This window comes from Tiliqua scincoides, chromosome 2 (genome assembly GCF_035046505.1).
Source record: "Tiliqua scincoides isolate rTilSci1 chromosome 2, rTilSci1.hap2, whole genome shotgun sequence".
Taxonomy (NCBI): domain Eukaryota; kingdom Metazoa; phylum Chordata; class Lepidosauria; order Squamata; family Scincidae; genus Tiliqua; species Tiliqua scincoides.
The window spans coordinates 96,408,443-96,435,364 of NC_089822.1; the positions used below are offsets into that span (position 1 = coordinate 96,408,443).

Genomic DNA, 26,922 nt, shown 5'->3' on the forward strand with positions numbered 1-26,922 from the left:
AGGGGTGTGTGTGTGTGTGTGTGTGTGTGTGTGTGTGTGTGAGATAGTAGCAGAGTAAAAACCAGCTCTTCCTTTCCACCTTGGAAAACTAAACAAAGAAACAAAAACAAGCCACTCAGAGGGCATTCTGAGTGCTAGGAGAGCAGGTATAGAATGAGTCAGATCTGGTGCTCTGTGCCTGTGTCCCTCCTCTTCTCATGGAAAGGGGCGGGGCTTGGGGGCGAAGAATGGCACTCAGATGCCCATCGAAGCCTCTCCCGTGGCGACCAGACACGCGCCCTGCTCCTGCATAAGCCAGGAGGAAGCACAGCAGCCAGCTCGGCAGGATGGGGAGCAACGTGCATCTTCGCGGTCCTCATGTAAGCCAGACCTCTACAGAGAGCCTTTTGTTGCTGAGGCTGGAGGGGGGCGAGAGGGGGCTGAGAGAGCCTCGGAGAGGAGGATCTGTGTGCTTTGGGGGGCGGGGGGTGGCTTTCAGCTCTCGCCCTGTTGTGCCACGACCGCTGGTGGACGTGTCTGTGTGTGTGATGCGTGGGATCAAGCGCCCGTGCCACCTCCACGCCCGGGATGGAATGGCTGGAGATGCACAAAGGGTTCCCAGTCCAGCCCCCCACCCTCTTCTGCGCGCAGTTCCCAAACCGAGAGCGCTTCTCCGCTTGGCTCAGAATTCCCTGCTCTTCATTCATGCCGAAGGAGGAGGAGGAGGAGGAGGAGGAGGGGGTCAGTTTCCAGACATGTTATGACTGGCAGCGATCGGGCAAGTAAGTTTTCCCAGAGCCACTTGGCGGCTCAAATCTGTCTGGGTCTGGAAACGTTGGAGAAGGGAGGGAAGCCCTTCCCCACCACCACCACCCCTCGCCCTCCTTTTTAAAGTTGGAAACTAGACCAGGCTGTCTTCTAACCATGTGGGGACAGCCTGATGCACACGCACTGTAGTTGTACATGTAGGCTCTGTTCTGCTCCTTAAGTGAACATTTGGGGCAGTGCACATGATCTCACTAGTTCCCCAGTTTTCCTTTCAAAGAGCATCTGAAAAAAGTCTCTTTTTATTCCTATACTATCTGATTAAAAAGTAGCAAAATGCCTGTCATAGCGATGGCTGGAACAGAGAGATATGCAAGGAGTGGGGCCCACTGACTGTGCATCCCTCCCATTTCATCTCTGTGAGTTGGAGAGACTCCTGCAGTCCTGTCGACCTGGTCCTTTAAATATGAAGTCCTGTAAATAAGCAGAATACAGAGCTAAATCGTGATCACACTTAAAAGTTTGGCAGTAAACCAACTGAGTATTCCCAGGGCAAAACAATATCTCTTTACAGCCGCCAAGGGGACTTTCCAAGGGGATGGATTTCTGTCCATCTCTTCCACTCTGAAAGAGCAGATTATACATACATGTATACATGCATGAGGTGAGATTGGGGATGCCACTGGACTGGGGGCTAAACATCCTCTCTATCTCTCTGTTCAACCATTATGAATAAATAAATAGCCCCCTTCTGAGTTCCATTTCTGGATCACACTGGAGTGTGATGGAACATTGGAAGATTTGTGAAATCAAAGGTATTTGGACTTCACTGACCTACTGACCTGGCAGCAGATCAAAACTGTCAGATTACTTCTCAGTGAACCTAAGTCCTGAAATTTGGTGAGCCTCAGTTCAAGACACCCTGTTTATTATCAAAATTGGGAGACATATATGCCCCTCAAGATAGGGAGCTAAAAGGGTGCCCCCAAACGGGTAAGGCTATTCCAAGTCTTTCAGAAAGCTGGAATCTGGCACATACTACTACAAAAATCTGGCAAAATTTGGATTTTTTTTTTCTTTTGCTGTCAAAACATGGGATGTGGTGTTCACTGAAGAGGCCAGGATTTCAGCACAGGGTAAGCAAGCCGCTTGTAGGGAGGAAAACTGGGAAGTGGGGATTCTGTTGCTTCTTCAGCTGTGGATTTAGGGGGATCCACAAACAATATAGCAGGTGGTTACTAGGACTGTAGCTCCAGGCTTGCAGAATGCATACTCCATTTGCTAATATTTGCCTGTGTATAAAACTGAATGATTGAGACTAGCTAAATGTCCTGCTGGTCTCCTCACAAAATGTGAGGAGGAAGGGCCCATATACTACATGAACTAGGAGACCAATCCTATTTATTTCTGTTCAGAAGTAAGCCCCATTGTAGTTAATGAGGCTTACTCCCAGTTAAGTGTGTATAGGATTGTAGCTGGGCAGCCCAATCATGAGCTGCCCAGAGTGTGGGGTTGCAGCAGTGCCGAAAATGGCTACCACTGCATCCTGTGTGCTCAGTGGCTGGTGGCTCATTGGGAGAAGGGAATTTTTGTCCCCTTCCCCCAGGTAAGGCGAGTAGCCCCACAATGGGGCTACTTGATTCTACAGTGATCAAGGATCAGCATAGAATTAAGAGCCTCTGTGTCAGGCCGGCGGCCCAACACAGAGGCACAGGATTCAGTGAAGCGAAGCTCCATCAGTCCCACCTCCCTCCCACCCTACCCCATCCCCCTGAATGCCTCCTCCCTGCCTCCCCCCTTCCCAGAACACCTCCTCCCTTCCTCCCCCCACGCCCCCACCTACCTCTTCACTGCCCAGTGGTCCACATGACCACTAAGGGGGGGCACCAGTGCTCCACAGGTGCTACACCAGCACTGGCCAGCACTGAACTAGCACCGGCAGTCCACCAGTGCTGAGGGCTGCAAATGTGCCTTATGGCATGTTTGTGACAGTGCACACAGGCAGTAAGCCAGCATGCACTGCATAGGATCGGACCCTTAGTCACTGTCCATTTACTCTTGCCCCGTAGAATTCAGTGGGAGCCATTGAGAATTGATTCAAACTTCAGTTGCATATTCTAGCCCTTTCTTTACCCAACACATATTTTTATCTAGTGTCTCTTTGAACTTTCATGCTGGGCTCATTGTTAATACAGGGCCATTTCACTGCCTGTACCTTTAGTTGTGCAACTAAGGTGTTCAAAGTACACACAAAAATATGTCAAGTGCAGATGTGTGGATCAGTCACACTTTCTACAGGTGCCAGGGAGCCATGGGTAGCTTCCAGCTTGGTGAATATTCCCAAGTTTGCCACCGTGTCATGCACAAAATGTAACCTTATTCGCAAGCATGAGATGTTGCCATTTCCTTATATTTCTTTCCTTGTACGTCAGCATATAGGTTATGTTTGAAAAGCATACTACATCCTTGGCAAGAAGGCACCAGTTAGGCAACTTCCATTTACTCTGTACATTTCCTGTGCTTCTTGTTTTACCAATTTTCTGAAACCTCTGTTTTGAGCATGTGAAACTGACATTTAGTGAGATCACTCTGTAAACAGTTCTTCTTCAGTGCAAGTATTTTGCAATGACAGTTGCTAAGAAAAAGTAAGTGCTTGGCATGCCCTTATGGTTGTAGGCCTAAGCACGCTTTCTAGGGTGCAAGTCCTATTGAATTCAATAGAACCTACCCTCTGGATAAATGTGCTTAGAATTATAGTGCATACGCTTTTCAAGAACAAGACTTGTGGTTGGTCTTTGAAAACAGAAATGCAGGAGATAAAGGGGTCCTACTTCCTGATCTTGAAGGTCCTATTCCCAAATCCCAACTATGTGGAAGTTGCCTGTGCTTGCTCATATTTGAAGGAAAGGAGCACTGCATATATTTAGCACTGACTTTTTAAAGTAATGTTCCATATTTTGTGACAGAGCCCTGATGCGTCCTGGTACAAATTAAACCCTGACAATTGTTGCCTTTATTTTTCAGCTCTGAATGATAGAACTTCCTCCTTCATGTCTCTTAACATGATGCAGATCTATAATAAAAGTTGAGCTGGAGTGCAATGAAATTCCTAAAATGCAAACCTGACTACGGCTATGCCATCGGTGGTAGTTCAGACAGGATTTGCAATTTACAATCTTCAAATCCTAATTCTTCCTCTTGGTCATTATTTAGCAGTGTAGGTATGCATTGGGTTTACATTGGCATTAATACTGGCTTCCTCATAGCTGTGGTTAAGAAAGTGGAAACCACCCATGAGAATGTGCACTCCCATTGCAGCAAGTACTGCTTCTACTCCTAGAAGTAATTAGAAGAATTAGCAAGGAGTAAAGAGGGATATTAGAGGGAGACCTGGAAACTAGCATAGGCTTCGGGTGACAACAGAAGCCTATGACTGGAAAGCTCAGTTTTATATGACTGTGAAACAGATGGAGGGTGGACTATTTTAATATTTTACCTAAGATTCAATGGGTTGCCTGCAAAGAAAACTTTCCCTTGGCTTTGCATTTTGACTTCCTTTCAACATCAGGGTTTAATTTGGCGCTGACCAAACTACTAGGAGGAAACAGGATTTTTTTTTTTAAAGGCTACAGAAGGATTTTAATCACTGATTTAGAATCTGAATCCTAGACTTCTTGGTGCAAATATAACATTCCAAGCCATACTGGATCAATATGCGAAGAAAGTATTATGAAGCCTGTTCATTTAAAACAATTACTCTTTCTTTGTAATACTGTACATGGATCAACAGCCCTAGCAAAGTCAGATATACAACTACAAAGACAGTCAATTTTCCTATCACGTATATATAGGAGTTGTTCATCTTACCAATTATCTGGAGAAAACAGGATATTTATGCGGCCTGGAAGGGATCTGGTCTCTCTGCAACTCGACTAGGGAAAATGTGGGACTCCCAGGAACAAGAAGCTGGTTATCCCTTGGTCTAAGCCAGGGGTGTCCAAAGTTTTTGGCAGGAGGGCCACATCATCTCTCTGACACTGTGTCGGGGGCCAGGGGGGAAAAATAATTAATTTACATTTAAAATTTGAATAAATTTACATAAATGAATATATGAAAGATGAACTTATATGAATGAATGAAGGTCTTGCAATAGCTCAAGGCCTATAAAAGGCCTTGCACAAAGCAAGGCTGGCCTTTCCTTTGCTGCTGCTACTGCATCACAGACATGAAACAGCAAGCAGTGGAGGAAGCCCTCATCCCACAGTGAGAGGTCAAACAGTCGCCCTCACGCTGAGAGTGGTTGCTTTGGGCCAGTGCGGGCTCCAACAAATCTCCGGAGGGCCAGAGGCTCATTGGAGACTGGGGAATCCCTGAGGGCCACATTGAGAGGCCTTGAGGGCCGCATGTGGCCCCAGGGCCAGGGTTTGGGCACCCCTGGTCTAAGCCAGTGATTCTCACACATTTAGCACTTGGCTGCTTGGGAAAGGCTAGGGTCTGGGTTTCTAGTATGCAGATCCTTTTTACCATCAATGTCCTCCTCCTGCATTTGCTCTTTAGCTTCTGGCATCCCTATACTCTTCCAGTGCTTCTGTCCCTTCTTTTCTTCCATATTGCCCATTTCTTCATTCCTGACAAGCCCACAGTGGTCTCTGCCTTCTTGCTTTCCCTCTTCTCCCTTCAGTACCTTTCTCCATTTTATTTCTTTGTCCTCCCCCTCTCTCTTTCAACCCTCCATGTCCTTGGCTTGCTCCTTCAATTGTTTACACCCACATTCTTTCCCCCCTTCATCTCTGCTCCAGCCATTTTTAATACCAGCCACCTCTGCTGGCTATCAGTCAGTCTGGCCTTGACTGAGTTGACAGTCAAGCTCAGACAGCCGGCTGTCTCCATCTCCCGCCAACTCCATGCACCTGGTGATGTCATTTCCAGGAGTCCAGAAGCTGAGAGAATGGCCAGGGCAACCCTATGTGAGTCCCAAGGTGCAATGGGATACTGTGTAGGGGTAAGGGCTATCCATCATTCTTTTACTTAATACTGTCCCGTTCCCTCTCCAACTTCATATGTGTCTGCTGAGGAACCATGTTCAATAGCATGATTCTATCACCAATCATCATATGTAGTTCTGTCCTGATGTCCCTTATCTGAAATATGTTATATTTTCCCCCAACCACAAAACTGTACTATGTACTGATATACCACTGGATATTACCTGAGAGAGAACACTATGGCCTTATTGAAATATATAAAACCAATGCAAGAATTCTAAAATGGATACAATTTCTTGCAGACAAAAATTCCCCCTCCCTTTTTTTCAGTATTAACTATGTTTGACATCTGCAGTGACACTAAACACAGTTAGCTTTAAAACAGATTTTGAAACCAGAACTTGAAACTGGCATGCAAAACCTTTAACCACAGAAATTATGCTCAGCATTATCATTGGTGTAGATATAAAGCCACATCATGGCTGATACTAAAAAGTAAGGTAATTTGAATGGGACAGAGGAGGAGAAGCATGAGCATGTGGCCCACTTCTCATCTCTCAACTAAGATTAAGAGAACACATATGCCTACACAAGACTTAAATGCACATATTGCCTTAAAAACAAGGCAAACAGTATGATGGGGGAGAGTCTGCCTCACTAAAGTTTCTGTTATCTCAACCTACACTTCAAATACACTTGTGTGTATTATCTCAGATACACTTGTGTGTATTTTAGGAAGCAATAACAGCAGGGGAAGTATTCATTTGCCAGCTGCCTTTCCACTTTCTGCGTAGTGAGCCTCAGTTTGCAGAATGCAACTCTTAAGTCTTGAATCATCAATTCATTTCTGTTGAAGCACAAAGGATGATTGCCAATTTAATGCTTGGCATTCAAGAAGTTCCCATTTGACAAACAATGAAAGAGGAGTCAACTTTAACCTTAAAATATACTGTATTTACAAATTCATTACATGCACATTTAATTGCAAGTATACCCATGTGTCTATTTTAAGACATATGAAAAATGACTTCTTTGCCAGGAAATTAGTGGCTGTTGCTTTATGTGCAATCAGCATTTTGGTCTCAAGTCATAATTTTAAAGACAAGCTTATCATATATCAGGCAAAGGTTAATGATATTATCTGATGTTTGATACATTTTTCTCCTGCAGAACAAATAGTGATGGGGATGGGCAATTTAGGTCAGGAAAATGCAATGCAAAAAGTGTTACTTTTACTTACACACATCCCTAGGTTTTGGTTGATTTATACCTTATATTTGAATTGTTACACGCATGATCTCTACTCTTTTTAAAATATGCAAGCACAAGCTTTGTCAGTTTCTGATGAAAGAATATGAGATCGTCTAACAAATGTGCATTATGCATATATTAGAAAGATATATATGTATACATATGTAGGAAAATACTCTTTTTGAAAGCTATAATTCTTGCCTAATATATTTATAAATCTTGCTGCGCCTAAACAACATTTATGTAATTGATATTTGAGCACCTGCACTTTAACTCCCTGCTTTTGACTATGTGCAAATGGCACCACTTATCAAGGTACTCTTCTGCAAACATGCTCAGAGTTGATCATTACCAAGAACTGTCCCTTTCTTAAAAAGTAAACAGACAACAAGATTGCATTAAGTACCTAGCCACTGGAAAGCGCCTGTCCATATCAGAGCTGAGCTGCTCTGTTCAGCAAAATCACATGGCCTACTCTGTATCACTTCAGCCTAAGGGTAACAGAGCACATTTCAGTATGGTCATTAACCAATTTTAAAAACCTAAGAAAGGCACATTTTAAAATTGTATTTGTCCTTTGCACATGTTCATCAATTGCAGGTTAGAGGCTCAAAAGTGCTTTGAATTGGTTTTGTGAAATTTGTTTTAGCCAGTTAGAGAGCTCTCAGCTTCACTGAAACATTTACAACTGCAGGGGTCACTATCCTATCCCGATTTTCCTAGTCCTGCCAACTACACTAATTTGTCCCATCCAAATATTCCAACTTCCTTCTAATGCCCACTTTTTGGCTAATTAACACCCTCCATTTCCAAGAACTACAGCTGTGGTGTGCAAAGAAATGAACAGAACTCCTTATCAGTTGAGCAATTAACAAGAATTTATTGCTACAAACACATACACTCCCTGCAAGTCCTCTTGTCCAGAGGCTTTCCCTCCCCAGAACTCTACTTAACTCAGTGGGTAAAGGTCTGAAGCCTCCAGTCCAAGTCCATGGTCTAATCTCCAAGGCACAGTCCAGTCTTCCCAATTCAGTCTTCTGCAGCAGAGTCCCGCCTCTCCAGCAATGGCCTCTCCAGCAGAGTGTCTCCTCCAGCAGGGTTCTGGCAGTCCTCTCTTCTGTGTCCTCCAGCAGAGTCCTGGCAGTCCCTTTCTCCGGTAGGTCCTGGGTACCTCTGGATCAGGTAGCACCTCCCTCTGGGTCAGGTTCCCTTTGGTCAGGTAGCTTTGTTCTTTCTGAAGCTGCCTTTTATCCTTGTATGTCCCATTAAGTCCAAATTAGGCTCAGGTGAGCCATCCCTTCAGTCCATGTCCATTCAAAGGACCATCAAGGTCAAATGAAGCTCAGGTGTCCATCAGAGTCTCCATTGGCCTTGATTGATTACAGCTGTGGAGCCAGCCCTGCCCTTCCCAGAGCTGTCAACCAGCGGTCAAAACATGGAATTGCTGTCAACACCACATCATTCACCTGATGATCTTCTGATCTTCCATTACAGGCACACACAGTGGCATCACTAGGATTCGCGTCACCCCATGCAGTGGGCAGGGCAACACCCCACGTAGGCGTGGTGATGTACCATTGCCCCACCCCCACCAGTTTTTTGGCTGTACCTTTTGTTATAACACAGATATTTCAATGTGGTTTGCTTCATTGCATTCTGCATGAAATTATGCATTTATTGATATATAACATGATGGTATTATTCCTCCAAATTCTGATTTTAGTGATCTTGAAAACTTGTAGAGTCTCTCTCACACACACACACCCCGTGTCAACTTACTAACACCTTTTTGCAGCTATTCTCAAACTTTTAGCACTGGGACCCACTTTTTAGAATGACAATCTGTCCAGGACCCATTGGAAGTGATGTCATGGCCAGAAGTGACATCATCAAGCAAATTAAAATAAATAATTATAAATAATTAAATTAAAATGAAAGAAATAATTAAATAAGGGGGAGCCAGTCCTGTTCCACCAAGTGAATCTACTCTGAAGTAAGTCCTATTGTGGTCAATGGGGCTTACTCTCAGGAAAGTGTGGGTAGGATTGCAGCCAGGATTGTGAGCCCAATCCTATGCATGTCTACTCTGAAGTAAGTCCCACAGTGGTCAATGGAGCTTACTCTATAGTCTGCCTGCAATAACAACCCCCCCCCCCCCAAAAGAATCAGTGAGCTCTTCAGCCCTCCCAGTGCCCAGTTTAAAGTTCTTCTATTTCAGGCACATCAGAATAAAGACCCACCTGGCTTCACAAGTGGCCATAACTTTTGAACTAAAGGAGCTATTTCAGTTCTGTTTTTTTGCACTGCACTCCGCTGGCCATTCCGCATTCAAAGGTCTATAGCATGACGTGGTAGCACCTAACCCCGCGATATTCGCACGTCCTCCCCCAGCACACGTCACCCGGTGCAGCCCTCACCCCCCCCAGCGATGCCAGCAGGCACAGTGTGTGTCTAAATCAAGTTGAGGTGGAGCGAAATGTTGATCAGAGGAAAAAGGAAATTTTGTCTGAGGGGAGTTTCTCAAGAAACAAACAGACAGTGCCCTGAATTTGCAAGTTTCAACATAACAAACTTATTTCATCAATTACTATATACACAGCAGAAACTATCTTCCAATCACCGCAATGCTTCCGGAACTGTACTGGTCTTTTTCTTATGCCCAAGCTGCATTTTTAATTAACACCGCTTTTTTCCACCACTAACTTTTAGCACATGTTTGGAGTAACGTTTTTCCTCTTTTTTGCTAAGGACAAAGAAATTAATTCAGCTTCTATGAAGAAAATTGAGCGTCTGATCCTATGTGGGTTTACTGGGTAATAGTTCCCACTATCAGCCCAATCCTAAAAGCGGTGCTGCAGCCCGCTGCAGTGGCGCCAAAGCGGCTACTGCTGCATCCTGTGGCACCACAGCAGCTGCCAGAGGTCTCCTCCCCCAGGAAAGCCGAAGCCCAGCAATGGGGCTTCTCAAGTCTGAGCCAGCTATTTTGTTGTCACGGACTTGAGGGACTCAGTGTCAGGCCCTCTGGCCTGACACAGAGTTCAGGGTCTGTAAGAATAGAGTTCTGCCAATTCTGCCCCCTCCCACCCGTTCCTCCCCTTCCCCCACTTTGTTCTGCCCACTCCCTGCCTCCTCCTGCCCGCTGGTGCTGCTGGAATGTCAACAGGCATTCCAAATGGCACTGAAGCTCAGCGCTGGTAGCCCCTTCTCTCCAGGTGCTGCAGATGTGCCTTACCTTACATTTACGACACCCAGCTGAGCTCTGGCACTACTACTGTTTAGGAATAGTCCCTAAGGCAGCAATCCAGTGCACAGTTACTTGGGAGTAATGTTACCCTGCACATGTCCGATCTCATTTGATCTCGGAAGCTAAGCAGGGTCAGGCCTGGTTAGTACTTGGATGGGAGACCGCCTGGGAATACCGACTGCTGTAGGCTTATACCATAGTCTTTCGAGACTGAAGGTTGCCAACCTTTACCCATTGAACTCAGTGAGGCTGACTTCTGAGTACAGTTCACAAGCCTAAGTTACTTTCTAGGAAGCCCAGTTGAAATAAGTGGGACTTACCTCAGAGTGTTGATCCACACCAGGTTATCAGTTCGGTAGGGCTCAGCCCCCATCCATCATGCCTGGAAGACTGCGGCCAACTATTTGTTTGCTTGATACTGAGTTGCCTGTTTAAGTCAGCGTTTCTCAGTGTTTGTCCCATCAAACAACTTCACACGATCCACCTATTGGAAGTACCACTGGAAGTAACTGGTGATGATGTTATCGCCAGTTACTTCCAGATTGGGAGCTGAGAGGCAACATGACAAACACCAGAAAGAGGCTCAAAGCAATTAGGAAGGCTTTTTTGAGCATGTGAAAAGTGCATGCTGCAGCTCTGCTCACCAAGCTGAGCCTCTTATTGCTGCTTGTTGCTGGTCTCACTGCTAGGTGGTGGGGGTCTGGGTGTCCTGTGAATACCACCAGACACTTTCTCAAGTACCAATGGTGGTACAAGTACCCAGTGGTGTCACTAGGGTTTGCATCAACCAGTGCAGGAGACCGGACCATCATCCACATGATAGACTTCCTCCCATGCAGTGGGCAGGTCAATGCCCTGGGTGGTGGTGCACGATTGCCCCACTCCTGTTGGCTTTTTGGCTATAAGTTTTGATTGAATAGAAATATTTCCACATGGTTTGCTTCATTATTTTCTGCATGAAATTGCACATGTAACAAGATGGAATTATTCAAAAACACCAAGTTTTTAAAAATTTTGGCCAGTAGTGCTGTCACCCCTCTGTATATATCCCCTGGTGCAGCTCACACTCCCTTAGCAACACCACTGTGAGTACCACTGGTTGAGAAACACTGGTTTAGGAAATATGCCAGTAAAGCAGCAACCTTGTGGCAAATGGGGAATGTGAGAAGAACCCTTTTGGATCCAAATAAAGGACTATCAGGTCCATGTTCCTATTTCCCATGGTGACCAACAAGATGCCTCCCTTAGACACAAGGTTGCTGCTTTACTGGCATATTTCCTAAACCAGTGTTTCTCAGTGGTACTCACAGGCAATAGGCCTGTCCCCTCATGCTGCTGCTGCTCCACCTGGTTACTGACAGTCAGAGAACATGCCCCTGCACATGGAGGTTCCATTGGGCTATAATGACTAAGAGTTCTTGATGGGCCCATCCTCCATCCCAGGGTCCAATCCTGTTTACTTTGGGGATTTGAGCCCAGTCCTGTTTACTTGGAGGTAAAGCCCAACTACTGTACTGCATTCAGCAGGGGCTTGCTCTCAATTAACAGCACAATCCCATGCACATCTACTTAAAAGTAGGCTCCATTCTATTCAATGGGATTTACTTCCAAAAAACTATGCTTAGAATTGTCGCCTAAGGGCCCAATCCTACCCTCTTTTCCAGTGCCGGTGCAGCCATGCCAATGGGGTGTGAGTTGCATCCTGTGGTGAGGATGCAGTCATGGAGGCCTCCTCAAGGCCTTGTTCCCTTACTTCAAGGCTGCATTATGGCTGCACCGGTGCTGGAAAGTTGGATAGGACTGGGCCCTTAGGTTGCAATCCTATCCACGCTTTCCTATAAGAAAGCCCCATTGACTATAATGGGACTTACTTCTAAGTAGACATGCCTAGGCTTGGGCTCTCAGTAGGCAGCCTAAGGCTTGCACACTTACCTGAGAGTAAGCCCCACTGAACCCAATGGAACTTATTTCTGAGCAGGCCTGCATAGTATTGGGCTGTAAAGCAGCTTGGAGAGGGCAAGAGACTGACATCCTCCAAGAGATCCCAGTCCTCTGCAGGTCTACTCAGAAGCAAGCCCCATTGTAGTCAATGGGACTTGCTCTCCAGGAAGTGTGGATAGGATTGCAGCCCATTCACACTTTCCTGGGAGTAAGCCCCATCGACTGTAATGAGACTTCCTTCTGAGTAGGCAGAGCGGCCTCCCTTTGCCTTCCACCTCACCAGCAGCACCAGGCGACAGCGGGAGGCCGAGGACTGGCCCGGCCAGCAGAGGCGCCGGCACCGTGCTCCGCTCCGCTCTGCGTAGGCCGCGACAGGCACTGCTCTCTGCGCGTCGCCTATGCAGCTGCGCGGAGCCTGCGGCGGGAGGGAGGCGTGTGCGGCCGGCGCTGCAGCTGGGGAGCTTCCTCCAGGCCGCGCGGGCCGGAGCGGGTCCCTCCCAGGCCGGGGGGGGGCAACAAGAGCAGGTACGCGGGGGGCGTGCGTGGGGAAGGGGGCTTGGGGTCGGCTCTGTGGGGAAGGAGCCGCCGCTGCAGAGACGGTCCCTCCGCCCCAAGCGGCGGCTCTGCCCTTCTGCTTCCCGGGGCTGCCCCCCCTCCGAGCACAAGCCTCTGCGGGTCTACTCAGAAGTAAGCCCTAGTCTAGTCCATGGGGCTTACTCTCCGGCAGGTGCGGCTACGATTGCAGCCTGGGAGGTAAGCGCCATTCCACCCAGTGGGGCTGACTTCTGAGTAGACCCGCAGAGGCTTGCGCTGTCAGTGCTCTCAGCCAGCCGGAGAAGCGGGCTTTCCGCGGAGCAGCCGCATCCGGTGCCGACGGAGAGGGAGGCGCGTCGTTTGGCACCGAGGACCGCTTCCTGAGCGCCCGCCACGCGACTCACCGTGGCTGCAGCCACGTTTACATGGGAGTAAGCCCCCTTGGCTCTCATGGGGCTTCCATCTGAGTAGACAGGCACACAGCTGGGCTCTAACAGCCCAACCCTACCCGGCTTCCCAGTGCCTTTCTCGTGCCTGCAGGGCATACATTGCATCTTGTGGTGGTTGTACAGTCATGGAGGCTTCCTCAGATTAAGGGAACGTTTACTGGGGCTGCATTGCTGTTGAATTGGCACTGAAAAGTGGGATCGGATGGGGCCATAAGTCAGTAACTCCTCAGGAGCCTATCCTGCACTGGCCTCTCCAGGAGGCTGCATTAGACTTAACCATAATAACCCATTTATTTTTCTGCTCCCCCCTTTTTAAATCTAAGGATCATTTAAGAGGGTTTCTAATAGCCCAACAGATGTTCTTATAAGACAAGAGGGGATCCGAAATGTGGCAGTGTATTCCCCGCCCACAAGAGGAGTAATAAGAACATAAGAAAAGCCCCACTAAATCAGGCTAAAGGCCTATCTAGTCCAGCTTCCTTTATCATATCTAGGAGTTAAGTCTGTGGTTGAGGGCAGTTGAGCCACATTATGTGTCAGTTTCAAAGAGGGAGGGAAAAGGATGAGGAGATTGGCCTCCCTGAGCCTCTGTGATATGATAAAGGAAGCTGGTGGGAAGTGATCCACCAGATGCATCAGAGAGTACACAAGACAAGTTGCCTGCATCCTGGTGCCACTCTCTTGCACCTGGCATTCTGAGGTAGTCTACTTCTAAGATCAGGAGATTGCACATACCCAACAAGGATTGTAGCCTGTGATAGATTTTTCCTCCAGAAATTTGTCCAATCCCCTTTTAAAGGCATCCATGCCAGATGCCATCACCACATCCTGTGGCAAGGAGTTACTCAGACTAATCACACACTGGGTAAAGAAATATTTTCTTTTATCTGTTCTAACTTTTCTGGCACTCAATTTTAGTGATGTCCTCTTTTTTAGCCTCCTGGAAAAGAACTTAAATGTCCTCCTTTTCCCTTTGAGCAGGCCCCTGCAGGCAGCACATAGCCTTCTAGAAATTAATAAATTATATGTAAGTTTTAAATTTAATAATAAGTAATATAGTGTTTAAGCACATGAAATCAATATGAGTGTTTTTAGCTTTTATTTTGTCATATCCTACATTTTTCTTGGATGTCCTACATTTTTGTGTGCTTTGCCCTCATTTGCAGTCATGACATCTGGTCACCTGTCTTTCCCCCCCACCTTCATGTACTGTAGTGCTAAAGAGCTAGCTTGAGCCTTGTATGCTTGAGCTTTATTGCCAGGTTGGCATATATAGCATGCATTCTGATGTGTATCTATTTCCCCTCCCCCCCCACCAGTTTTAATGTGAACCTCCAGGATACCATCAGCCTCACAGAGGCTCAGAGAGGCCAATTTCCTCATCCTTCTCCCTCCATCTTTGAAATTGACACATAATGTGGCTCAACCATAGACTTCACTCAACCATAGACTTTACTCCTAGATATGGGCAGGTTGCTTTGGGGCTTCTGTAGACTCCCCTGCTTCTTTTTAGCCCCACGAAAGAGTGGATTATGCCGTGAACATGTGTTATGGCAGTAATGTGTTCTAGGGTTGCACACCCTTTGAAGTTTGGGGTGCTTTTGTCTTCCCAGGTGGCAGCTGTGTGGCTGACGTTGAAAAAGGACCTGGCCATGACCACTCATGCCTTCATTATATCTAGACAAGGCTAGTATAACACATTGTATGTGTGACTGCATTGGAAGACCATACATTGCAGAAACTTCAGCTGATACAAAATGTAGCTGTGGAAGTCTGGAACAGTGTTAGGGTGGGATTTTTTTTAAAGATACTGTTTTGTATATCAACATCACCTGATGGTCTGTTTCTGGGTGCAAAGCACCAGTTATCTTATATAAAGTCCTCAGAAGTCATTTTCTTAGGACCTGGATATCTAAAGAACTGTTTCCACTCGTACAAATATGCCTAACCATTGTGAACTGCTAGTGAGGCTCTTATTTCTGCATGTCCTACTACTTACTGATGTGTGGTTGATGGAATGCATGAAATACCCTAGATCAGTGCTTTTCAAACTGTGAGTCGGGACCCACTTGGTGGATCGCAAGCCAATTTCAGGTGGGTCCTCATTTATTTCAATATTTTATTTTTCATATATTAGATGATGCAACCACGGTATGTGACTGCCTCTGGGGAAATGTTATAGATCTGTACTTTTAACAGGCTTTTATGCTGTTAAAAGTACAGTACCAGTATGCTGGTACTGGTACCGGTACCGGTATGCTGGTATATGCTTTTACCAATGATAGTCAATGGGACTTACTCCTGGGTAAGTGTGGGTAGGATTGCAGCCTAGGATTGTTAAAAATGTTCCTACTTGATGATGTCATTCATTTATTTATTTGTTCATTCAATTTGTATTCCAGTCATGACATCACTTCTGGTGGGTCCTGACAGAGTCACATTCTAAAAAGTGGGTCCCGATGCTACAAGTTTGAGAACCACTGCCCTAGATAGATAAAACTCCTTCCCCTTGTGTGTGCGTGGTCCTATTTTGCTGGACAGGATAATCTACTTTACTACCTGAGGGAATTATATACTATGTGAAAAACAAAAAGTCAGACTTGGCTCGAGACTTTCTGGCACTTGAGGCGGTGTGCCAAATCCTTCCCCCCACCCTTACTAGGTGGTGTGCCAGTCTCTGCTCCTGCCAGTAGAGCCAAGTGGGGGGATAGAAGTGAGCACCCCTTGCCCATCTGCTGCCTGAAGTGACTGTTTCAGTTTGCCTTATGGATGGGCCCACTCTGTAAACAGCACTTCATTAAACAAGACTCTGGATCCATACCAGGATGTGATCAGTTGCAGAAATGTCTAAGTAAGTATGTGGCTGACGAAATCAGCATAAAACCGTTCAGTGAAATGCTTTGGCTTTTGCCTTTGTTAGTGTGTTAGATTTCAAAACAGGCAATGGAAATCAAGGTGACAGTTCTTAAATGCTGAGGATGGAGAAAATTCCCAGGAAAGTGACTTTTATGTGATATATGTGTGCAAGAAAGGTTTTTAAATAGAATTTAAAATGCATGAAACAGTCTATATGTTATCCCTAAGTTTAGGCCATGGGGCATTTACATTTTCAGTCTATATGTCTGGAAGTTGCTTTTTATATCTAACCTCTCAGAATTGAATGGTCTTTTTCTTATAAATATTTCCAACAGTGAAAGCTTATGCTCATCTGAGTTGTGCTGTGCTGTAATCATTGCTTGTGAAATATCAGAAACTAATACTGTGTTGTGTGGATGTGCGTATGATGACCGTACGGAACACAGATTTGGTGAAAGTTGACAGTTGCATGCGACTTCTGACAATCCCAGGTGAAATCAGGAACAGACCTGCCCTTTGATGTGCCCTGAGGCAAAGGTCCGCGAGGGTCCCTCTGCACCATGCGGTCCCCCCCCCTATGCTTATCGAGTGCTACGGAGCCTTGCGTGGCATTGGAAGCAACTCAGAAAGCATTCTTAGACTTTCCCACGTTCTTAAACAGTACTTCTAGGAAACCGGAAGTACTGCTTAAGATCGCGTTGGAAGTCTCAGAAGGCTTCCTGTGTGGTCCGGAACTCTGTACAAACGCAGTGGGGCATTTGCCCCCCTGCCCAGCCTTCAGGCCCACCACTGAATGAAATGAAGAATATGTGCTGCTTAGCTACAGGTATTTTGCTGGATTCCGGCAGCAGTCCTATCCACACTTACTTGGGAGTAAGCCCTTTAAAGAGACTTATTTCTGAGTAGACATGCCTAAAGATTGGGCTCTTTATGCGTTAAGCCAAGAATTCATAGAAGATGCAGGTTTTGAGAAAAGATTTCAAGGGAGAGAGAGCACATCTGTGTAGGAGTCCAAGTATAAGGAGAAGGAAAGATAGCTTTTAAGATAACGGGAAATATCTGGAATCTAAGAGCAGTGGAGTTGCAGGAATGAAAGTCATAAACAGGGACACGTGGGAAGAAGTATTTTCTGGACTGGATCACAAGATTATGAATTTGGAGTTAGGCAGCAGTGAAGGATTGAGAAACCTTGTAGAAGTTGCTTGAAACAGCTTTTTTGTGCATCTTTGTGTGAGTGCCAAAAATGGACTGGTGCTACCACATGGTTTGTCCCTGCACCATGGGGACCAATCTGCAAGGGTAACAAACTAGTACACACAAGCATTTGCTGCATGGAGAAAGATTCCAGATGCAGTGATCAGGTTGTGAAAAGTGGCTCTTGAGAGCTTGTGTTCTGTATTCAGGCTGCATCTCTAACCACTGAAATTGATCACTTTTGCATTCCTTTGCTGCTCTGGCATTTAAATCGGCCCCACCTTGTGCCCTAACATTCCACTTAATGAGTGTTTGCCGCTTAATTGTTTTGCATGCTTCTTATTTCACCTGAGAGAAAATGAACTTACTAGAGGAGATGAAGAGTTAATTATGACTCATTCTTGTGGAAGGGGGTAGCAGAGCCTGTCTAATGCAAATATCAGTAAAAGCAAATAATTAATCCTTCATTGTGGTGTCCAGGAAGTCAGGAGAAGGTAAGGTTTCTCTGTACAAAGCAAAAGGAAAAAGAATGAGGAGTGTATAGAACAATCTCAGAATGATAGCCCAAGGTGTTAATAATAAAGTAGAGAAAAGTTCCCTTTTTATTATTTGGAAGGATTAAAATATAGTTACAGAACACAATCAGTTCTTGTAGTTCATAACCAACTGGAAATCTGTTATGAACACACCTCAGGAAAACTTAAGTTTCTGAGTTGTAATATGTGCTTAAACCCAGTGAAAAATAACTTGATTATTTAGCTGTCTGACTAGATTAGCCTACTTTGGTTTGGTTAAACTGGAAAAAATGAGTTTTAGATTTCCCCAGACTTCTGTGTGACTAACTATTTCTGTCTTCTTTTAATAGCAAATAATTGCGTTGTCTTGAGTGACACAAAGTCTCGCCTGGGCAGTGTATGTCATAAGTGTTGGCCAGTCAATGCCTATGTTCAAGTTGGCTTCACATTTATTTCCATGCTCAAGGCTGCCTTTCTTCGACTCATGGGAAAAGTAAACTTGGAGGACTAAAGATAATCTTCCGTGTCTGTAATTGGGGTGGATACAAATTGATTTTTAAAAGTATTTTGAATATTTATGCTATTTAAAAAAAACAAAAACAGAAATTTGAACTTAATGCAAACTCCATATATTTTAAAACTTCTTGTGAGAGACTTTGACTGCAAACTGCAGTCACATTGTCTCAGTGGCAAATTATGGAAAGTTTCTTCATTTCTTTCTCTCGCTGCCCTGGAACTGGTACTTTGAGTCACTCTGCAGTACTAGAGGTACTGTATTTTGCTTGGGAGCAGCTGGGCTAATCAGCTCCAGCCAGCAGATTGAATTCTCCTTTCTGTCCATCACCCCAATCATTTTACACAGGACATGTCATAAGGCAAATAGCCTCTTTTGCATCTATAGCAGGCTTCTGGGATGCACCAGTTATAAGCACCTGATCCTACGCCCCAAGGCGCAGGTAGGCAACAAAGTCCATAAGAAACTTTTCTCACCTGCATTTCCAGGCAGTAGTTGTACCCCTTCTGACTCATATACTTTCCCCTCTTCTTCCTGCACTTTCTCTTTTGCAGACACCCAGGGTCAAGAAGTCTATAAACAGAATCTCCTCACTTGCTGTGTATGTGTTTATTTTGTCTCTTGATCAATGTATCCAAAGTCTACCAAAAGTAAAGTGGAGGAAGGCTGCCGTTTTGAGATGCCATGGTTGAATTTTACTCCAACCGGCCTGAACGGAGAAAAATGCATATAACTGGAACTTTATTAGATCCTGTACACACTTACTTGGGAGTACATTTCATTAAGCTTGATGGGACTAACTTTTGAGTAGACATGCAGAGTATTGTGCTGTTAGTCCACTTAAAACTTGCACTTAACAGTGAGCAAATATTGACTGTACCTCAGAAGCTATCTTGGATGGTTTTCTCTAGAAATATGCAGAAATGATGAACAAGTTGTTTTTTTTTTCATCTGCTGGCAAACAAAAAAAATGTAGAAACTGAACTTAAACTACCTTTTTGATTTTATAAGTACAGTAGTCCATGTGAGTTTGGTTCCATATCAGTGAAGTTTTTTAAATTGAAGTATCAAGATATAAATGCTTAAGAGAGAGATAATCCATTATTGTTATGTATTTACCTCTGATGTTGACCCAGCTCTTGAGGTGGATGTTATTGAAGAATAGTATGCCTACTTGAAACACTAAATAGGTAGCTCCATTGTTGTGGGTACTGATTTTTTAAGTATTCCTTTTGAATAAACATTTATTTCAAGAGATCTGGTGGATTCATTTTACTTTAATTTCACTTCTGTGGAACCAGTGCAAGTGATCTGTCTGTAGAATCCAAGACAGTGAGAGGTCAGTTTATATTCAGACATCTGCCCTGCTATCTGCAGCAGATTGTAAAGGTACCCCCCCCCCCAAAAAAAAAAAAAAAAAGCGAAGTAAGAGACTATTATGTCTCTGCTTCCTCAGCCACTTCTGGAGTCCAAGTTTGTCAGTTGGAGTTAAAATCAATTATGTTATCTCAAAATGGCAGCCTTTCTAGTCTTCAATTTTAGTAAACTTTTGGTGTGTCCATCCGGTTTCCTTTCTGGGTCTGAAAAGACATTTTTGTTGCAATATTGTTGAGAAATTGCCATTAAATGACCTGTTCAAGTTCAGTAGTCTATCCAAGATACCGCACCGGCTCTCCAAGTACAATAATGCTTGTGTAATATCTCTTGTAAAGGAAGAAGCCACAGCATAGTAAAAATTTGGCTTTTCCTCTGTCACTTTGGTGAAAAACTCTGGTTCACATTCTGGTCATCTCTCTTTTTTACTCTTCTCTAGTCTTCCATTTAACTCCCCCCCCCCCGCCAATCTAAATAGCTCCTGCTTCAAACTACTCTTTGTTCCTCTTGCTACTCTTTGTCCTTGGAGCTCTCACAACACCTCTGTGATGCCACCTGGTCTACTTCCATCATATCCCTCCTCAAAAGCAACCTTATCTATGAAGACTTTCACACAATTCTCTACTGTAGTTAGCCTACTGTATATGTATCATCCGTTTTGCATATTCTTCCCTTTTATCTTGCCTCCAGTTCTTTTTCAGTTCCTCTCCTCTGTCTCCCTTGTGTTTGTTTTTTAGATTGTAAAACTCCTGAGTCAAGGACCTGCCTCTGTTCAATTGTAAAGCACTTTGCACATAGGAGGGGCATTCCTGGTTCTTCTGTCACCCAGGAACTAGGAACACAAATGTTATCCCCCCATCGTGGAAGAAATTGCGGTGACATGATGATGTTACCATAATTACTTCTGACATGCTGTTCTGCCAGATTCCCAATCCAAGCCTCACGTAGGGAATTTATGCCCACTCTAAGCTAATTAGCTCTCCTTTCATTCCCCAACAATGGCCCCAGTTCTCTACTGCAGTACTGCTAGACTCCACCACCAGGGTAGCTTGCCTGTTTAAACTGCAGGGACCCCTCCTCCTAGTTCCTAAGGCATAGGAGCACACCTAGTTCCAGGTATAGCAGCACACCTCAGCTCTCCAGCTCTCTGCTCAAGTAGTTCGTTAGTCAGTCCATTAGTTAGTGAGCCAGATAATCAATTAACTAGAAGTTTAGTCCACAAGGCAGAGCCGTAAGTCAACAGTCCAGTAGGTCCGTTAGCCACAAAGTCAGTCAGAGTATCCAGGCCAAAGTCCAGAGTCAATAAGCCAAGTCACAGTCCGAGGTCAGATTCCAGCTAAGTCAGTCAAAGTTAGTAAGCCAAATCAGTCTTCTCTCCAACCTGCACTCCTTCTGCAACCCACACCCAGGACCGTCTGTATATTCCCTTTGGCCCAGTATATGGTTAGGGGGATGTGAGGGTGTGGGTCTCCAGGGATCACTGTCTTCATTGGCCTTACCACTGGAGCCCGCCTACCCCCCTATTCCTGGGGTTGGGCTATATCCCACCCAAATGTTGTGAGGTCCTCCTCAGAGGAAGCCGGAGAAATCTCATCCTTGTGGTGCACTTCCATCATGAGGTCTGTGGGACTTGCCTGCCTCACTTGGGGCTTTTTCTTCCCCTTGGTGCACTTGTCTTTCCAAAGCTTACGTAGCTCCATGGTAGAAAGACCATCTATCTGGTCCTTGGGGACTCCTTGTTCTAATAGGTCAGCCCAGAGTTTCCACCGGGGAACTGCTTGTTCAGGCTGGGGCAACACCTTCCCCTTACGACCTCTCCCAGTGGCCGCCCTCCCTTCAGACTCAAAGGGATGCCTCTCATCTTGTACTTTCCGGGCCCTTGGCCGGGAGAGGCTTTCTTTGGGCATATCTTGTAGTTGCCCTAGCAGGAGAACTACATCCCCAACATCATGTCCCTGGGCTGGTCCTAATATGGCCACCACTGCACCCTTCAAATGCGGTGGGGCACCCCTTACTAACTGTGACCTCATTCCTGGAGAGAAGGTTACAGCATCGGGTCCCATGAAGTTGGCCATATAAAAGCCTGATTGCATGGCCATCATGCGCAACTGGCTCATTGCCTCTGCTATGGTGTGCCACCCTGGTAGGTTTTCCTCCCAATCTAGGGCAGAGAGATACCTTGCCCGCACAGCCAAACTGACCCAGCTAGCTAGTGGAGAAGGTGGGCCATTTGCCCCCCGTAAGTACCCATTAACCATTATGTCCCTTGATAGGGCCCCCAGTGCTTGCAACTCCTCCGAGCTTAGCTGAACATTATTTGCCCCTTTTGATTTGCCTATTTCTTCTCTTAGAGCTTTTATCTCAGCCCCCTCCCTACTTGATGTACTAAGTTCTTGAAGGAAGAGGATGCCATGCCTGACCCATCTCACCAAGTGGTGCAGGATTTGGAAAACAGTCAAAATTCTACCTCCTCGCCAGATCTTCTGCGGTTGCAATACACATGCTCGGAGTGGTTGCGCACAACTCCAAGCAGTGCTGCCTGCTTTTTTGCATTTTTTTCAAGTGAAAGAAGTTGGTAGCTACTCCAAGTGGTATGGAGCAGCAGGGGGCATTGGATGGCAGTGGTGCCCCCCCAGGCATGTGCCCGGGAGCACTTACACCCACTGACCCCCCCATGTACACAAGTAGCATATAGTATTATGTGAATTATGTCTTGATTTTTTCCCCACATTTCAGGAACTATACTTCAACAACCTTTCTAAACAGAAACAAAAGCAAGTAATGGAGAAGAATGGAATCAACCGGAAGCTTCGTGTTTGTGTTGCTACTTGCAACCGGGCCGATTACTCCAAATTGGCCCCAATCATGTTCGGCATTAAAGCAGAACCACAGTTCTTTGAGCTGGATGTTGTGGTTCTGGGCTCCCACCTGATCGATGATTATGGGTAAGATGGGTGATTTTTGTTTCTGTGGCCAAATTTGATTTAGAGAATGAATGGGGAGAAGGCACCCTCAATTTCCTTCTACTATTCTGGGTAGATTAATCCAGAGTAAATACTGATTCCTGGTACTGTTCATAAGCACTCACTGCAGAATTAATGGGAAAAGTCTAGGAAAGGTTAAATGCTCTTAAGGGTGCAATCCTATCCTGCACTGGAACAGGCAAGCAAGGAGGCTTGTGCTGTATCTTGCGCAGAATAGATGCCCAAAGCGGCTCAGCCAAAGGTAAGGGAAACTTTCCCCCTTACCTCCACGTAAGCCACCCTGGCCCCTATGGGTCTTCTCGGCCTTGTGCCACCTCCTGAGGTGCAGGAAGGCACATTTGCAAGGCTTAGCATCAGCCCAGCACCAGAGCTAGCCCAGTCCCAGGCTAGTGCTGGCGCTAGGCTAGTGCTGGTGGAAAGCTGGTGTTCCACTGCTCCTTGGTCTCCTGAACCGCTGGGCAGTGGAGAGGTGGGGGGTGTAGGGAGGCAGGGAGGAGGCATTCGGGGTGGTAGTGAGCGGGGAGGAGGCGTTCTGGGGGGAAGGGAGCAGAGTGGCAGGAGGGCGGGACCAGTGCTGAGCTCCACTGGATCCTGAGCTGTGTGTTGGGCCACGCGGCCTAACATGGAACAATGAGGTTTACATAGCAAAAATAAATAGTCTTTGGACCCATTGGTGGTGGTAACTTTAGTCTGGAGGACTTTTTCCCAGCTTTATATAAAACATTTGCTTGATTACCATATGTATACAGAGCTGAGTACCTTTATCAATAATTAGTAATGTAACGATACATATAAATGAGACACTCTTGAAACTACATACGGCCATAGGAAAGTCTAGAAATTTCCATAGAAAGAAAGCTAGAGGTCTGATGTCAAAATTGGTAATATTTTGTATTGCTAGTCTTGTCAGGGAAAAGAGATTGTTTGGAAGGCCTGTGGCATTGTAGCCTAATACTCTTCTCTCTTCCTTTTTCCAGAAACACTTACCGTATGATTGAACAGGATGATTTTGATATTCACACAAGGCTGCACACCATAGTGAGAGGAGAGGATGAGGCAGCCATGGTGGAATCTGTAGGCCTGGCCTTAGTCAAGCTGCCAGATGTCCTCAATCGCTTGAAGCCGGATATAGTGATAGTCCACGGAGACCGGTTTGACGCCCTGGCGCTTGCCACATCTGCAGCCTTAATGAACATTCGAATTCTTCACATTGAAGGTGGAGAAGTCAGCGGGACCATAGATGACTCCATCAGGCACGCCATCACTAAACTGGCTCATTACCATGTATGTTGCACAAGAAGTGCAGAGCAGCATTTGATAGCCATGTGCGAGGACCACGATCGCATCCTCCTGGCAGGCTGCCCTTCATATGATAAGCTACTCTCTGCCAAAAATAAGGATTATATGAGTGTTATCCGCATGTGGTTAGGTAAGCATATTGTGTACACTTTTATGTATGAACGTACTGGAGGCTTATGCGACTTGTGATCCACCAAGCTGAATGAAGCACAGGTGCTTAGCAGTGCTTCCTGTTGCTACTATCCCAGCTCATACGGCAAAAAGAGTTAAGTCCTTAGGAACCCTGCTGTTATGGTAGGAGGGTTGCATTTGGCTTGCTGAGTCACCAGTTATGCAAGCGTGCTTTCAGTTATATAGTTGAAATAGGGGCCATTCTCTGGTACAGATTAAATGTATATCTGTATAAACAGATTGCTATTTATAGCTTTATAACTAGACATTAAGGAGTGAACGTTGGAGCCTGTTAATCTTGGGTGTGTACTGCATGGACTATTTTAGGACCCTGAAGGAATTCTGAATTTTATTACACTAGTTCCTGTACAATAAAAATGTAGCAGCATGGCACTGTTCAGATAATTCCAGTTTATCATAATAATCCATTTTAGCGAATTCATTTATTCAACAATATTATTATATCTGTATACCACTTTTCAGCAACAAGTAGTTCACAAAGCAGTTTACATAGCTAATAAATGGCTCCCGGTCCCCAAAGGTTTCACAATCTTTAAAAAAAAATGCAAAAGAAACACCTACTACTGGAAAATATGCCATGCTGGGGTGAAGAGTGACAGTTTCTCTTCCCCTGCTAAATAAAAGAGGACACCATTTTAAATGATGCATCTAGGGAAATTTTAAATCTGCTCCTGTCATTTGGGAATTTATTGCTTATGAATGTCTTATTATCTGACCAAATGCTTCTTCTGTATTGCTTGCTAACACTGGGGAAAAAAATGGTGCAGATGTTTAATGAATCTGCAACAAAATTCTTTTTTAATAGTAAAATAAATTTTGAGAGATTTTTCTGAATGCAGTACTTTCTGTCTGTCTGTAGATTTTTACTTCTCCAGCCCAACTTCTCCAGGTTGCATATAAAAAAAAGCCCTGTCTTTTTTTTTTATCCAGGCGAAGATGTTAAACCAAAGGATTATATAGTTGCTTTGCAGCACCCTGTGACCACAGATATTAAACATTCCATAAAGATGTTTGAACTGACTTTGGATGCCCTCATCTCCTTTAACAAGAGGACACTGGTTTTATTCCCAAATATTGATGCAGGTAAGCAAGGGGATTCTCCTTCAAACAAATCTAAAAATTGACACAACCGTTTTTCAGTTCTCATCTGTCACGTCTTTGTATTGCACCTAAAGAATACTTGGTGCTATCTAGCTTTTCCAAATGACAGTCATTGTTAGTCCTGACTCTAAGCTTTATTTTGTGTGAAATACATTTTCCTGGTCTATTCAAAGCAAAGCTCTTAAGTCCAGTTTTGTTCCCGTGGGGGAAGGTTAAGAATGTCTTTAACTTTCCATTAAATCCATGAATATTAAATGTGTGTGATAGATGCATTGTGTTTGTCAGATCAGTTTGCATTAACTGTGGAGATTTTCTGATATTCATTGTATTATTGGAAGCCATAAACAGAGTTAAATGAATTCTATAGGAGCTTTGTTCCCTTCCCATTGCTGTCCTACAGCGGTAAGATAGAACCATCCATCCATAGCTATGGTAAGACTGTGAAAATAGTAGCTCCTTTCTTGGTGATATACAGTGTTACTCATAATGACAGCTGCCCCATATACAGTATATAGTGTGTGTCTGTAACTAAAATTAAAAGATTTGCTATTAAGTGACCTGTTGTTGCTTTTACCACAGGGAGCAAGGAAATGGTTCGGGTAATGAGAAAGAAGGGTGTTGAGCACCATCCAAACTTCCGGGCTGTGAAGCATGTTCCATTTGACCAGTTCATCCAGTTAGTAGCTCATGCTGGTTGTATGATTGGGAACAGCAGCTGTGGTGTGCGGGAAGTTGGTGCATTTGGTACCCCTGTCATCAATCTTGGAACACGCCAGATCGGGAGAGAAACAGGTATTGTACTGACAACCACAATGTAACCCAGTGGTCCTTTAAAGACTGATGTGATGTAAGCTGGTGAAGAAGCCCACCATCTGATGCATGATTTGTCCTTAGTTGACAGGCACGTATATCTCAGTGACATAGGACTCTACCTTATGCTGAATTGGAATGCTTCTGTGTCTGAGTGCTGCAGACTTGCCTTGCTTCGGTTTCCTGAGGTGCAATGCCCAGCTTTGTTAATATCTAGAATGGAAATGGAGCATTTGACCTTTTGGTTTTTGTTTTGGTGTTTTGATAGAGAAGCATCCTGAACGGTAGCTCAATGAGAAGGAGGAAAGATGTATTGTGTGTAAACCACGTCTAAAATGACCATAAAGCAATACTATTGTTTGTATTTTGTTACATATGCACTAACCAGGGAAGCCTGGTGAACTGGACAGAAATGGTGGTGTTCTTATTCTTATGGGGGTAAGCAGTTTATACTGAAATGTAGCCCTTTCCCTGCTGCAGGCAGAAAATGGTATTGATCCCCCCCCAGCTCCCACCTATCCAGAATAATTCTGCCAAGCAACATAAGCAAGGTGCCTCTAGAGCAGTGTTTCTCAAACTGTGGGTCGGGACCCACTAGATGGGTCGCGAGCCAATTTCAGGTGGCTGAAATTCATTTCATTCATTCATTTCAATTTTTTATTTTTAATATACTAGACTTGATGCTACCATGGTATGTGACTGCATTTGGGGAAATGTTACAGCTCTGTATTTTTAACAGGCTACTATGAATATGCTTTTAACAATGATAGTCAATGGGACTGACTCCTGGGTAAGTGTGGGTAGGATTGCATCCTAGGTTTGTTAAAAATGTTCCTGCTTGATGATGTCACTTCCAGTCATGACATCACTTCTGGCGGGTTCCCAGAGATTTTTATTCTAAAAAGTGGGTCCCGATGCTAAATGTGTGAGAACCA

General features: G+C 45.0%; 1 protein-coding gene across 6 annotated transcripts in view; it reads left to right on the forward strand.

Annotated features, from left to right (window-relative positions):
- Positions 1 to 261: 261 nt before the first annotated feature.
- The window catches only part of GNE (glucosamine (UDP-N-acetyl)-2-epimerase/N-acetylmannosamine kinase), a 38,057-nt gene continuing 11,396 nt past the window's right edge, over positions 262 to 26,922 (forward strand). The window contains exons 1-6 of one of the 6 annotated variants that reach the window (XM_066617823.1): positions 12,606 to 12,690; positions 14,762 to 14,834; positions 22,338 to 22,546; positions 23,563 to 24,014; positions 25,007 to 25,159; positions 25,757 to 25,969. In XM_066617823.1, the coding sequence (XP_066473920.1) occupies positions 14,811 to 14,834; positions 22,338 to 22,546; positions 23,563 to 24,014; positions 25,007 to 25,159; positions 25,757 to 25,969 (1,051 nt within the window). In that variant the 5' untranslated portion in view covers positions 12,606 to 12,690; positions 14,762 to 14,810. The other 5 variants (XM_066617822.1, XM_066617825.1, XM_066617824.1 and 2 more) reach the window with 5 other exon arrangements.